General features: G+C 35.8%; 1 protein-coding gene across 5 annotated transcripts in view; it reads left to right on the forward strand.

Moving 5' to 3' along the window:
- LOC121381191 overlaps nucleotides 1–16641 on the forward strand; it is a 62468-nt gene that overhangs the window by 6547 nt on the left and 39280 nt on the right. For 4 of the 5 annotated variants that reach the window (XM_041510378.1, XM_041510375.1, XM_041510379.1 and 1 more), the window contains exons 2-3: nucleotides 7521–7627; nucleotides 8660–8697. In XM_041510378.1, the coding sequence (XP_041366312.1) occupies nucleotides 8664–8697 (34 nt within the window). In that variant the 5' untranslated portion in view covers nucleotides 7521–7627; nucleotides 8660–8663. Of the gene's footprint in view, nucleotides 1–7520; nucleotides 7628–8548; nucleotides 8698–16641 lie in introns of those variants that run through there. The other variant, XM_041510376.1, reaches the window with a different exon arrangement.

The following is a 16641-nucleotide window of genomic DNA, read 5'->3' on the forward strand; positions in this document are numbered from 1 at the left end:
AAACATATAGGGCCGAATTTACAACTCCTGTTTGAGACGTACACGTGTGTAACGACATACATTTATTATGCATTAACGCCTGTTTGAGACGTACACGCGTGTAACGACATACATTTATTATGCATTAACTCCTGCGTTGAAGAAAAACAGGCTTCGTAAATTCGGCCCATAGTAAACTCCAAAAGAATCGTCTCAAAACTAAACTAACAAACACAATCCCACAAAACTAAATGTTTAACTAACAAACACAATCCCACAGAACTAAATGTTTAACTAACAAACACAATCCCACAGAACTAAATGTTTAACTAACAAACACAATCCCACAGAACTAAATGTTTAAGAAATATTTTAAGTTGGCTGATGTCGTGTGTCGTAAGTGAACATAAAACACGTTTTTGTTTTTAATATGTGTGGGCGTGTGCGTGTGTATGTATGTAGAGTGTTTCGGCCACGGACGTTTCAATAATGTTGACAATATATGTGGGCCGAAACATACGCGGCTGAAACATCCAGGCCATGTTTCATCCGGACCGAAAGGTCCAAGGCCGAAACGTCCGTCCACTGTATGGAATGTATGAATTTGTGTATATATTCCCGGTCGGTGGGCCCATTGGGCTATTTCTCGTTCCATCCAGTGCAGCACGATTGTTGTATCAAAGGCCGTGGTATGTGCTATCATGTCTGTGGGATAGTGCATGCAAAAGATCCCTTGCTACTAATGAAAAAAACTGTAGCGGGTTTCCTCTTTAAGGCTATATTTTAAAATTACCACATGTCTGACATCCAAATGCCGATGATTAATAAATCAATGTGCTCGTTAAACAAACAAAAAATGTGTATATATACTCTTCAAAAAAAGTAGGGCAACTCTAATAAGAATTTACAATTGGCAAAATTGTAAGGTATATTAGTTGTGGGGAATGGTTATATGATAACAGTGAATTAATTGGGCAAACATTACAATATGTAGTTCAGTATTACAGTAAGTTTTATGACCACCAAGATCTTGAAGGATAATTGGGGTCAGAAGTGAAATTTGAAAGTTGACGTTTTTTTATCAGTAGTGGGTGATACCACCACCATGTGTCAGACATTCATTCAGTCGACGAGGCATACTGCGTATGTCTCCCAATGGCCATTTGAGGGAGTCTGTTCCACCCTTCTTGCAGTGCCTGACCAAGTTCCGCTAACTTGGTCGGCGGTCTTTGACGTTGACGCACACGTCTCCCTATCATGTCCCAGACGTGTTCAATGGGGGAAAGGTCAGGGCTCATTGCTGGCCATGGCATTCGATAGATGTTGTGCTGCTGGAGGTGAACAATGACGATTCGTGCATGGTGAGCACGGGCATTGTCGTCCTGAAAAACAAAACGTCGACCCACACGCCTAGCAAACGGGACGACAGAGGGTATCAGTATATTGTTACGGTAGTACTGCCCAGTGACCATTCCTTGCACAATATGGAGGGGGGTTCTGTCAGTCATAGCGATACCACCCAAAACCATAACCGATCTGTCATGAAATCGCATTGTGACGTTGGCGTGCTGTTCATTTCGTCGTCGCCAGACCCGACCACGCCTGTCAAGGAAGTCCAAAATGAATAGGGACTCATCTGAAAACATGACACGTGACCAGCGACGAATACCCGAGTTCTGATGCCCCCTACACCATTCACATCTGTGGGCAATCTGATGATTTGTCAAGGTAGGCACAACTCGCGGTCGTCGAGCATGAAGATGGTCTGCATGAAGACGATTTGCCGTTTGAGCTCGATTTCTTAGAGCCTGGTTACGGATGAATCGATCCTGTACTCCAGTCGTTACCCTGGAACGACCTGAACGGGGTCGATCGTCAACATTTTGGGTTTGTTGGTACCTGTTCCATTGTTTGCTAATCACTAACTTCGAAATATTGAATGTGTTGGCCACTTCACGCTGACTTATGCCCATTTGCAGCATGCCAATAGCCCGTAGACGCTCATCGCGTTGCATACGCCGCATCGCAAATTCAAACAATAAAAATGACTAAAAACAAAACAATAACAACTGTATGATCAACAGAATGAAAACGATTGACAGAAACAATGTTCCACAGTGATTAGTCGACCTTCCTGGAAATTGTAAAAATCGAGAATAACACCCCACGCACGTGTACGGGGTAACTGCGTGACGCACGTGCAAACTATGGAATGTGTTTCGGTGTGTTGATAAACAGACCTGAACGTTCTTTACTAAAGTAGTGTCGGAAATAGAATAAAAATGATTTTCATCGATTATTTCTTTCATATTAAACTGACAGGTAAATATTTCACCAATATCTATTTAATGATACTCTACCTAATTTAGCATTTACTTGTTTTGGCTCTCATTGATGTACAAGGTGGTGTTTACTCTTGAAATTAAAAGAAAGATGTCAGTAAAGAGGTGATTTGTGCACTTCGTTGGAACAGACTATAACACAGTTTGACCTACGTGTCAGTTTCATTTACCCTTAAATAAACGTTTAATTTAAAACTGCAAGTTAACTGAGTATTTTTATTTGCAGCATAAATTATTAATTATTATCAGCATATTTAGTGAATATAAATTCAATATAAGTACATTAAAAATTTACACAATCTTGCAACCACTTAAAGGTGCTATATCATAGTTATATTTGAGCATCTGTTTGTGATAAAAAAAATCTCCAATAAAAATGTATTTTCTACTAGTAGATAAAATTATTTTGTTAGAATCATTTACGGGCATATAGTTGAAGGTGTAGTCTTTAAATTTTAAAACAATTTTTTTTTTTTTTTTTATTATTTGCAATAGCTGTCATTATGCAACTTGAAGATATCTCCTTTAATACACAGCACCTTTAATACCGGTATAATAGATCACACACTCAGAATGGTTCTTGACAGTTTTGCTCCAAAGTTTCTTATAAATGTCTACAAATATTTTGTTTTGGAAAGGAATAGGGGTAAACCGTCATCAGAGACGGTCCCTCACATATTGCAACAGCAAAGAAATTGACACATGTTGATCAAAATGTGTTATAGTCTGTTCCAATGAAGGGCACAAATCACCTGTTTACTGACATCTTTCTTTTAATTTCAAGAGTAAACGCCACCTTGTGCATCAATGAGAGCCCAAACAAGTAAATGCTAAATTAGGTAGAGTATCATTAAATAGATATTTACAAAATATTTACCTGTCAGTTTAATATGAAAGAAATAATCGATGAAAATAATTTTTATTCTATTTCCGACACTACTATAGGATGTCTGTTGTCAAAACGTATGTTCGGTCTAATAGTTGATATTAACATTAATATGTCAGGTTCCCCTACTTCCTTTGAAGAGTACCGTATACATATAAAATGTCCTATATATTTGTGTGTTTGTATGTGTGTGTAATATATCAAACCGATTACGATCTAAACTCTAGACACGGGAACAGTGTGTTAGGCATGCATGAATACAGGAATGTATAATGGTAACAGGAGACTGTACATCATTGTACCCGTAACTCCATGCGTGTATCCAAACGCGCTCAAGCGAAGTGTGTACGAGCAAAACAGAATGTTCCCAACTATGGCATTATTTCCAGATAATTATACTCAACTTTCGTCAAGTGAATGGATTTTGCTCTGTTAATAGCGTTAGTACAAAAAAAAAAAAAAAGCAGCTATAGTTTGTGTCAAAATCAATAACAAAAAGTGGATGTAAACAAACAACGATGCTACAACTCGTATAAAAGCGTGTAATTCGATTTTATACCCATACCAAGTTGCATAAGATAATATACATTTTTAAAAATCCAATACAACTGTTTCTAAATGGGGCGACGCGTAGCCCAGTGGTACAGCGCTCGCTTGATGCGCGGTCGGTTTGGAATCGATCCCCGTCACTGGGCCCATTGCGCTATTCCTCGCTCCAGCCAGTGCACCACGACTGGTATATCAAAGGCCGTGATATGTACTACCCTGTCTGTGGGATAGTGCATATGAAAGATCTCTTGCTGCTAATCGAAAAGAGTAGCTCATGAAGTGGCGACAGCGGGTTTTCTCTTTCAATATCTGTGTGGTCCTTAACCATATGTCTGACGTCATATAACTGTAAATAAAATGTGTTGAGTGCATCGTTAAATAAAACCTTTCTTTGTTTCTTTCTAAATGATTTATCTAATATACTGAGAGAATAAAAATAAAGGAACACATAGTAGTATAGACAATATTTCTGTCTATGTTAGCGTCGTAATCTCTGTATTCATTGATTGTAACACATAGTAGTATAGACAATATTTCTGTCTATGTTAGCGTCGTAATCTCTGTATTCATTGATTGTAACACATAGTAGTATAGACAACATTTCTATCTATGTTAGCGTCGTAATCTCTGTATTGATTGATTGTAACATATTTTATCATATAATATCTTACATTTTCAGTGCAATCAAAGTATGTGATATTTTTTCAGATCACATACTTTAAGAATTTGATAACTTTGCAAATTAGATGTAAATTAGTCGAGGTCTCGGGACTAGGTTTATTGACATTTAAGCAAACGTACTTGGGTGACACTCCATGATTGACGTATGCATTCATAGTCATCAAATAAAAACATTTCAATGGCAATTTGACACTGAAAGCTGTCCAGCGTTCAGAAAACAAAAAACGTTAGGCATAGCTTTATTTTGATGTAAGGACATCCAAAATGACGTCATTCCCATTCAAAAACACACCGCGCCACATATTCTTACGTCATTTGAATATCTAGTAATGGCGGACTGGAATTAAAGTTGCGTGTACAGTTTACAAAAACACGTTGTATTAAGCTTGAACTTATATAATAAAGAGATTATTACCCTCGTGTATTTCGGTATCGTCAATATCATATATTAGGAATAAAAATAATATATTATGCTCGCCTGAGGCTCGCATAATACACTTTGTATTCCTAATATATGATATTGACGATACCGAAATACAGGTAATAATCAGTTACCAGTTATTATCAAATTTATGTCCCGAGTTAAATAATTTTCACTTGTCACGAGCTTTAGCTTTATTTGATAATAACTGGTACCGTGTTTGTTAATCTATTTATAATCCCAGGTATGGGTTTTTTTAAAATACTTTATTTGCGATATAGCCTACATCGGCTACACGTCCATGTATATAGAAACGACGTAAACTACTTTACAGTTCTGGGTATTGCTTTAACTTTGTATTTTATTCACGGTTCACAGATAATTTTCAAAACCCAAAGTTCTATATATGCTATAAAAACAGTCTATAATGAATTGCATAAAATTACCATTTTATTACAAGTTTAACACTGAAACCAGAAAGACATAAACACAAACGTCATATATGATTACAAATTACGTCACATCGTATTTGAAACATTACACAAAGCTGCTGCAGAGTATGATTCTTACGTTAAATGAATCCATGAAAGGAGTTTTGATCATAGATTTAACGAAGTGTTGTTATGACGTTAAATTAAACACCGTTTTTGTAAAACATGAAAGAAGGTATGTAATAAATACAGAACTTCACATACGTTGTTTTCGCTTCATATTTATTGCACTCGTTTATTTTGCGAAAGAACATACCACTCGACTACTATTGTCCGAACCAAATTGTTAACAACTACGAAAAATTACTCTCCTACCTTTAATTGCCGTTAGATTTCCTCCAAAGTTTGTCCAGACAGAAATCTTTTAAAAAAAAACATTACAATGAGACAGATTCCATATACCAGATGATAACTATGTTACCTATATCGACTTCGCTGAGAGCGCATAGGGCAAAAAGCGTAGTAGTGGGTTTTTTGTGATTTGTGTCTGGACAAACTTTGGAGGAAATCTAACGGCAATTAAAGGTAGGAGAGTAATTTTTTGTAGTTGTTAACAATTTGGTTCGGACAATAGGCGGTCTCGTGGTATACATTCCTGCGCAAAAATAAACTCGTGCAATAAATAGGAAGCGAAAACAACGCATCTGAAGTTTTATATATGTATTGCTGTTTTGAAAACCAAATGGATTAGGCACAAGTTATACAACTTACTTGGCCTTCTTTATAATGCATATACGTCATGACAGTAAAATATTTATGCAATTTAAATATGAATAGAAATAAATATTATGGAAGGAAAGAAAGAAATAAGGAAAGAAAAGAAACAAATATTATCTGTGTTCGATAATTAGACAGTACGTCTGCTACAATCAAAACACAAAACACAAACAAGCAGTTGTAATCTGACTACGTAGAGGCTATACACGAATGTCCATAGATGGAACGAGAAATAGCCCTGTGTGCCACCGACGGGGATCAATACCAGACCAGCCGCGCATCAGGCGACCGCTGTACCATTGGGCTATTTCTCGCTCTAGCCAATGCACCACGACTGGTATATCAAAGGTCGTAGTATGTGCTATCCTGTCTGTGGGGTGGTGCATATAAACGATTCCTTGCTGCTAACGGAGAAGCGTAGCGGGTTTCCTCTCTAAGACTATATGTCAACATTACCAAATGGTTGACATCCAATAGACGATGATTAATAAATCAATGTGCTCTAGTGGTGTCGTTAAACAAAACAAACTTTAAACTTTATTTACTAATTAAGGGAAACGTTTTGGTTCATTTATTTATTTATTTTCTTGGAAAAAATATTGATTTATTGTCTTCTTCACTTAGAACACTTTTACCATTTAAAATGAATTGTAAATGTATTGACTGAAAACTTTGCAATGAATTCCAGTGAATGCGTCTTTTGCCTTTCATATACAATGCATACAGTCTGTATAAAGTAAAACGATATAATATAGGACTGAATGTGGATGTAAACAATGTGAGATTGAATGTCAGTAACACGGTTAACTTCCTGACACTAGGTGATCCGTTTTTGTGTTTACAACAATTCATGCGCAATGTTGCCTACCTCTACTAGTCGTGTCTTTACTTTCATTTCGGAATTGAAAATCATATTTAATCTATACAATAAAATATTTTTTATAATGTTATTCGAGTGGGTGTGGGTTCAAAACTCCATGATAGATTTTCATATGAGTTTTAGCATTATTCACTACGTTTCCTTTTTGGATCAACAGAAATATTGACCACGGTGTTTAAGGCGGGTGTGGAGCCTCATTACTGAAATGATAATAAAATAAGAACAATAACATCATTTTGATCTGAAGTTAGTAATATTTAAAACAATTATTTATAACAATCAGGCCCGTAGCCAATGAGGGGAGGGGGTGTCGGTCGTTTGTTTGTTTGTTTTTTCAATATGCCCCCGGACCCCCCTAAGGAACTCGGGGTGTGTCATTATTTCGACGAAATAAATATATGTATATTACATTACCATAATACATTATACAGATATGCATTTATTTTAATATGACTCAACACTATAAAGTGCTGAAATAAACAACTGTGGATATATAATTCAGATATCTCAGTTACATTAAATAATCATTAATTTAAAAAGTAATAATAATAACAAAACTATTTTCATTCCATAGGTGATGAATACACTTCTTTTTTAAAATTCCATGTGCTGTAAGTTCAGTTGGCATGATTTGAGAATAGGACTTCAGGTGAACTTTTGTCTGGAGTTTGAGGAATAAGGGTGAGTAATAGCCATGACACTGAGATATATTTATCCATAAAAATCCACGTGGTTTGTGTCTTAAGACACAATAATCGTTTGACCACTGGTATATATAGCAATCAAGACTTTTCTTTAAACATCATTTTGAGTCTGCCTTGTGCAGATAAACAATTTTGATAAACGGAATACGTCTTTGTCATTCCGAATTAATGGTTGGAGACTGGTGAGCGAGAAATCAGTTTAATGATTTGTGGATCGTACTATGAATCAACCCCGACTTGACGACGACGTCCTGAGTTGGTTTTATTTAACGACACCACTAGAGTATATTGATTAATTACTCATCGGCTATTGGATGTCAAACATTTGGTTATTCTGACACAGTTACGAGAGCAAACCCGCTACATGTTTCCTAATGCAGCAATGGATCTTTTATATGCACTTTCCCAAAGACAATATTTTGAGGCAGGCTTCTAACAAAATACTAAGTACATTACACAAGCTGAAGTGTGTTATGTAAACCTCGAAACAGAGTGTCACTTCATTATAGACTCAGCAAAGTTTACTTTGCAATATCAATATCTTCCTTGTTCACACCTATGAACACAGACGTTCAGAGTAGCAGTCGATGCCAAGAGATCCGTTTGCCAGATTGATAACAGAATTTTAGTTAAATGACTGGGCGTATCTTTCACAACAGGTAGAGTGTATTGTAAGTCATATTATTTTCCTTTTCCATAACACTACATGTATATCGGTATCGGTAATAGCATACATCACAAGGTTTGATGAACTTGAAAAAAAAACGATTTTCTCTCTACCGACAATCCCACCTTTTGTACGTTGGTATTACCTCCATCTTAAAGATACGCCCGGGATTAGGTTACAGGTGATATACTTCACCTCAGTGCGTCACATGACCTACAGTCAGCCTTTTTCCCCACCTCAAACCATTTAAGTGGGTTAGGTTTACCCTGTTGGTGTCTTTAGCACTCTTCTGGTGTCTTTAGCACTCTTCTGCTGAAATAAAAACATCACGTAATTTTGCAGGAAAATGAAGACCATTCTGTTTCTAGCAATATTTGCCGGTAAGTTTCTTTTTTGTTGGTGTTTACTGGGTTAACATTGTCCTGTTGGTGTCTTGTTACAAAGACTAATAAGCAAATAAATCAGGAATTCGTTCAGTTGTAAATGTTAAAAAAGCCGTTGACTCACTTTCATGGAACTTCATTAGAAAAAGGTTTAGCTTATTTTAAATTATTTCCGTCAATTCAGAAATGGATAACAGCTTTATATAATTAATGTGAATCGTGTTTATCCATAAATGGTAATATTACTGAGCGCATTAAACTTGGCAGAGGATGTAGACAAGGTGATCCTTTATATCTCCCTATATATTTTTATTTTGTGTATTGAAATTTTTGGGATCTTGATGTGAAATAAAAGATATAAAAACGATTGAGAAAAACGGTAATGAATTTAAAATATCAGTTTGCCAATGACATAACCATACTATTAGATTGGAGAAGAAACCCTCTCCTAGCATCTATGGAAATATTATTTTTTTTACAAATATCTCGTGTCTAAACTTTAATGAAGATAAAACAAATATAATAAGATTAGACAAAAAACCAAATGATCATAGAATTTTATTTTCCAAAATATAGATTATAATGGACTACTGAATTAACAGTTATTGGTGTACAATTTGTTACTAATGTATATTAAATACAAGAACTAAACTATAATGCAATGCTACAAGAAACGAAAAAGTGGACAGCCACATTTGGAACCTTGAAGGCGTCCCCTTTACCATGTAACTTAGTTTTCGCTTACAGTCTCTATGGTTATACCGAGGTATTAAACTGATTTATACCTGCAGATGTTTCTTTTATTTCTAACTCTTGTGGGTAAATCAATGGAAGGTAATCTGTAATCCTACTGTTAGTGAATGATTATAAGATTATCAATATAGCGGAAAGCAAAGTTAAACGTTTTAGCCAGATTCCTTTGTTTTGGTTTAACCAGATTCATAGGCATAGAGAAACAAATCGGCGAGTAGTGGAGCACAGTTGATGCCAGTTGGGAATCCTATTTCCTGTCTATATGTCCTATCCCTAAATCTGACATATACAACGAGAAAGTTCAACATATCACATATGTTTGTCTCAGTATACTTTAGTCTGGATTTACTCTAGGTTTCTATGAATTGTCCCGTTCCGTAGAAGACAGTTATGTATTTATATCTTCGTTCACCATTCTTTGTAGCAAATGCCCCATTGGAAAATGGAGTTTTTCTTTAGTCAAAATACAAAATCCAACAACTAACGTTAACTGGATTCCAAAATGGTCTGAACATATCGCTGAGTATATTTCTACACAAAATAATAGAGGAATCAAGTTTGTAGGACAGTGTAATATTTAACAAAACTAATTGTAAAGTATTATATGCATTTGTGTTTCATTTATTGGCAGATTATATTGCAATATATATATATATATATATATATATATATATATATATATATATATAGACACACATAAACACACACACACACACACACACACACACACACACACACACACACACACACACTTGTGGCAATGTATATATAATCGATTTACAGATTTATAATATTAATACGTAGGAAACTTTTTTGTAACACGTTAAGTTTTTCATTCTTATATGTTTATTTTATCAATATGTATCAATTGTATTTTGTATACTAGATTGTATTTTATTGCGAAAAATATCAATCATGACCAAACATTTTTATTTAAAGAAATATAGCATATGTACCATTTGTCCTGTGGCTAACTTTAGTTAGGTTTAATAGATTTCCCTTTACATGCCACAGCTAATACTCTTTTCACTGTCTGAAATATATATTTACATAAGTAGATCTGAGAAGTCAAACTAGGTTTAAGTAATTAACTATAACAATATTTCGTCAGCCGGCGCTTAACAGTTACTCCCTTTATATCTTATTCACCTCAGACAAAATGTAGTAACAGTCATATTTTTTCTTTCTCTTTCTCTTTTTTATTTTTTCCTTTTGTAGTTGTATTTATTTATTATTTATTAGAGAAGAGATATGGAGGGGGAGAACGAGAAAGAGAGAGAAAGAGAGAGAGAGAGAGAGAGAGAGAGAGAGAGAGAGAGAGAGAGAGATGGAGAGAGAGAGAGTAAAGAGAGAGAGTAGAGAGAGAGAGAGAGTAAGGAGAGAGAGAGAGAGTAAAGAGAGAGAGAGTAAGTAAAAAGAGAGAGAGAGAGAGAGAGAGAGAGAGAGAGAGTAAAGAGAAAGTGGGGAGGGAATGAGAAGCCTGGGAAACTCGCTGTCGCCACATAAGCTGTAAGGGGGATTTGGGGGGGGGGGGGATTTTTTAGTAAGGGGTCTTTTGTAGGAACTTTCTCAAAAATATAATAGAGCATACCACGACATTTGATATAGCAGTCGTGGAGAACTGGACAACCGTGGACAATTGACCCTACGTCCTTTCGCACCTCAAGCGACAACCCTGCCACAGACAGGACAGTACATTCCACGGCCTTCGGTGTACCAGTTATATTAGACACTAAATAGTCGGAGTTTAAAATGCATTCGTTCAAATAAGATTTATTTTCTACCGGAATCACCATTTGGCAAATGTCCAAACATTATCAATAGGATAGTTATTAATAGGAATATTTTGGAACCAGCATAACACAAGTAACTAGGTTAATGTATATGATTCGCAGTAGATATTTAATTTAATGCCAAGTAAATGTTATTTAATATAATGCCATAGCTGTGGTAGCAAGGTACCTTTGACAATATTATACTCAATGGTTCTTTAGGAACAGGTTCTTCAGAGCGTTACCTCACTCAGTCAGTTTTGTTTTGTTGTTGTGAGGGGTTTTTTGTTGTTATTTTTTATTTTTTTATTTTTATTTTTTGTTTTTGTTTCGGGGGGGGGGGGGGTGTTTGGGGTTTTTCTTGTTTGGGGGTTTTATTTTTATTTTATTTTTTTATTTGTATTTATTTTAATTTATTTTTTTTTTATTAAAAAAAAATGGGGGGGGATGTTGTTTTTTGTTGTTGTTGATTTTAAATATTTAAGCGGTTCAAGTTTACTCTGTTGATATCTTTGGCTGTTTTCTATTGAAATGAAAATGTTATGTAATTTCCGCCTGAAAAAGAAGACATTTCTGTTTATGGCAATATTTGCTGGTAAGTTTCTTTATTGTATGTGTTTACTGGATTAAGATTACCCTGTTGGTGTCTTGCTGCAAAGACTGAAAATCAGGAATGTGCCATTTGCTAGGTAGTTAACCTTAATTAAGTATAATAGATTTGTCTTTAAATGTCATGACTAATACATTCACTCTCCTTAAGTTTTAGGGGCGGAACGTAGTCCAGTGGTAAAGCGCTCGATTCATGCGAGGTCGGATAGGAATCAATCCCGGTTGGTAGGCTCATTTGGGGTATTTCTCGTTCCAACCAGTGCACCACGACTGGTATATTAAAGGTCGTGGTATGTGCTACCCTATCTGTGGGATGGTGCACATAAAAGATATCTTGCTACTAGTGAACAAATGTAGCCGGTTTCCTCTCTAAGACTATATGTCAAAATTACCAAATGTTTGACATCCAATAGCCCATTATTAATAAATCAATGTACTCTAGTGGTGTCGTTAAATAAAACAAACAAACAATAATTCTTCCTGTTTTAATTTTATGTATTATTTCTTTATTAGAGAAAGTAAAAGAGGGAAAGCCAGAGAAAAAGAGAATTAGGGGTGGAGGGACGTGAGAGACATAGGAAACTCGCTGACGCCAATTAGGCTATTTCTTTTTTCTTGTATTATTTCTATTGTTGGGGCTATAGGCTGTTCCTACTGAAAAACAGCAAGTGTTCTTTCATAGGAACCATTTATGGACAGAACACAACATACTACGGCTTTCGATACAGCAGTTGTGGGGAACTGATAGCCTGCCGTAGGGACGAGACCACCGAGGATATTAGATCTTAAGACCTTTAGCACCTCAGGAATTTACGGTTATATGGTGTCAGACTTATGGTTAAGGACCACACAGATAAGGAGGGAGGAAACCCGCTATCGCCACTTTTATATGCACCATCCCATAGACAGGATAGCACATACCACGGCCTTTCATGTACCAGTCGTGATGCACTGGCTGGAGCGAGAAATAGCCTAATGGGCCCACTGACGGGATCGATCCCAAACCGACCGCGCATCAAGCGAGCGCTTTACCACTGGGCTACGTCTCGCCCTTATACATAGCAATATCACACGTACGATAGCAAGCACAACTAAGCATTGGGCGGCGCATTTTCATTGTGGTCCTATGTCAAAGTTGAAACTACAATAATATTTTATTTGCAGATTTATTTGTAATAAATAACTACAAATAAATCGATGTCATGCATAATCTTTCCATAATTAACTCACGAATAATATTGTTTAAAGACTTCTACTGGATGAGAAGAAGATTTTTCTAATAATTTGTGGCTAAATATAGCTTGGTCAATAGCTTGGTCACTATCTTGGTCACTGTTTCTTTGTCAGTTATGTGCAAAGAATTATGGAAAAACATTAGTATGTTGAATGTTTACGCATAAAACAGTGACGTCACTCTCAAGAATACTCTCATTTTTCTACTAGTAAATGGAATTATGTGGTTGTGATTTTTACAGGCATATAGCTGAAGGTATGAACTTTATGTTTCAAAGCAAAAATGTATAAATATCCTGGTGGGAACCGCCATTATTGTATCTTTGATCTTTAAGGTATATGTAGCGAGACAGCAAATGTTTTATTAAATTTAATTACTTTTATTACAATTTATTAATATTCCTGTATATGGCCACAAGATTCATATAAATGTGACTTAAGGAAAAATAATTATGAAACACCCTAGAAAAACAAACACAAAAAGTATTTAAATGGAAAAAGTTTGTATAGCTATATGTCTAGTCTAACATTCAACAATAAAACAAGAGTATTAAATAAATTAGTATTACAATACACACAAAGATCTCAGACCGACCGCGCATCAAGCGAACGCTTTACCACTGGGCTACATCCCGCCCCTAAGCACAAAGAAGTCGGATTGTCATATGAATAAGCATGTTTCGATGTGTGCGCCCACATGCTGCTCAATGTTTCCAACTTTAGTCCTACAAAGTATTCGACATGGGTGTGAGATTTTTATGGGTTTACTTTGTGGTAACATTTGCATTATCAGGTCACAAAAGGTGTCTATCTATTCCATCTCGTTTGTGCTCATTGTTATGCAAACGAGATATCAGCAACACGTTGGCCTAAATTCGTCCTTTAATGTACCAGTTATATTACATTTTGATCTCAACTTATTTTCGTGCTTATATCCAATTAACGTTCAAGCACGGTGTCCTGGGTACACACCCCAGCCAGTGCTCCACAACTGGTGTAACAAAGGCTGTGGTATGTGGTGTATATAAAAAAATCCCTTGCTGCTAATCGAAAAGTGTAGCCCACGAAGTGGCGACAGCGGGTTTCCTCTCTCAATATATGTGTGGTCCTTAACCATATGTCCGACGTCATATAACCGTAAATAAAATGTGTTCGAGTGGCGTCGTTAAATAAAACATTTCCTTGCCTTTATTTAACGAGCAAAGTGAGTTTGGTACGTTTTTAAACAACGAGTTATAACATAAATGATATCTAATGGACACGAATGTAGTATTCTATTTCTTAGATATTGTCAGAAAACAGTTTTAAAATATATTTTAACGCTTGTTCCAACTAAAACCTATGTACAGCCCTAGCGCTTAAATTTATAAATTGTACGTCACAGACAAGTCAAGTTCAGGTTCACATCTAGTGATCTCTACCGTGCTTTTGCATTAGGTGGTATTACATTGGTGACCTGGTCATCACCTAAGTGCAGCCAGTCGTATGTCTGTAAAATGTTATCGCACGTATATGTGTTAACAAGTATGTGTTATAAAAATTTTCTCACAAACAGGAGTGTCAAAGAAAATGCATTAAAGTTACGGTATCTGGTTACCATTATTTACCAGCGAAATACAAGCTCAAATACACTTTTATAAAACTAGCGTGTTCTCTCTATCCACGGAGATCGTCAATTCGCCGTCTGTGCAGTTATTGCTCAGCAAAGCACAAACGACAGCCTATTGTCAGTGTCAGTTAACACGCGTGTTTGCGGATTTAAAATTCTAGGTGTGGTGTTGTCTCAAAAATAAAATGGGAAATTTTACGCTATACGAAGAACGTTCCGTTGAGGATTTGATCTTGACAATTCATTATTGACAATCGTAACTGTATTTCAGAATTAATATTTTAAAAAGTGTTAGTAGTTTCAAAGTTTAGTTTGTATAAAAATGTATCATGTATATTTAATAAATATAATATATATTAAATAAATAAATAAATTAAAAAATAATAAAATAAAGTTAATAAAATTTTGGTCATATGTTCCCATGACCTACCTGAACTAGAAATCCATTGGTAGCATTTTTTCTGACCACTATCATGTCAGCCATCTTGAAATTCAAAAAGGCCGTCATTTTCTGTATTCCATGCACTGGATGGTTTTCATTTATATAGTCATTGAATCATTAAAACAATCTTGAAATACAATATGGCGTCATTTTAATACATTTGTCTTATATCTCAACTCATGGTTAACGGAGAATCACAATTTTGTTGTCTAGATGTATATTTCAGTGGTCAGTGAATCAAATTCTTTAGATTTATAGTCATCCAATTATGGCAAACATCTTAAACTTCAAAATGGCAGCCATATGGAAATTCAAAATGGCCACCAGTGTATTCATTTTTCTCCTAGTCTACATACAAATGCAACTTTTGTTCATTAGTACATATTTTTGTCAAATAATTATAATATTGCAATATTAATGGCACACTAATGAAATAAAGGAACATACCAACTGTAAATTGTAATTCATAATGGCATATTAGGCATCTACTTCATTTGTAATAGTTTGCATATTGCAGCAGTCCACCACATCAGTTTCATGCTTGCAACGCTCTGTTCATTGAAGGTTGTGTCGCTTACACTAAATTACAGTACATCTATCTGAACACTTACTGACACCACAATTGCATCTGATCAGTTCTACCACAGCTTCTAGTGCAGCTTGCACCTCCAACATCAGTCACAAACGGGTGGAGAAATAGGACATATTTCACTAGCCCACCGGACCAGAACAAACTAAAATTTACCAGCCCGCAATAATTTCTATTAGTCCGCCAGTCTATAGAATAATATATTATTAATAATATTATAATATACAGTGTCTTCAGTTCAAACGATATATATAGATATATTGACAAAACATCATTAAGAACACTTGTTAGGTGATCACCATCACGTGGCAAACAAAATCAAAAAGACAGATTGCCCGTCCGACTGGTAGTTGCATGTTTTTTAGCTCGTCCGTCAGAATGTTTACTCGCATTTGGCGAGCGGGCGAGTACTTTCTGCACCCCTAACAAATATACCAACCCCATTGACCCAACCAAGTTTGTATGGATCAAGAATGTCCAGATGTAGCATGGCATCTTGAGCTCAGAAATGTGCTTGGAGATGTGCTCTTTGGATATGCTATTTTCATACCCCAGAGGTAGGTGGCAGTGTTTCCACATTTTGGTTTGGTGATGGTTTCTTGAACTTCATTCATCCTAGAGTAGCTGCATCAGTTGTAGAAATGACCCTTGTGCTTGGTTCCATGCAGTAAAATCCTCACATTTTTCACTGAACTCTTTGTATGGATCATCACCGATTCCAACCTGACTTTGGTGTTACTTATATGTGGAGCTTTCATGAATACATTGAATTCTCTTTATTAATGTCCACTGTCCTGTTGTGTCGTATTCAGTTACAGCATAAACATCTGGTTATCCGAGTCTATCTCTGGATACAGTTCATTATACAATGTTTGCAGGTTGATCTGGTTGTGATTTACATATAATTATTTGTGTAACCTAATGGTGATAACCC

The sequence above is a fragment of the Gigantopelta aegis genome, chromosome 9 (assembly GCF_016097555.1).
Source record: "Gigantopelta aegis isolate Gae_Host chromosome 9, Gae_host_genome, whole genome shotgun sequence".
Lineage (NCBI taxonomy): Eukaryota > Metazoa > Mollusca > Gastropoda > Neomphalida > Peltospiridae > Gigantopelta > Gigantopelta aegis.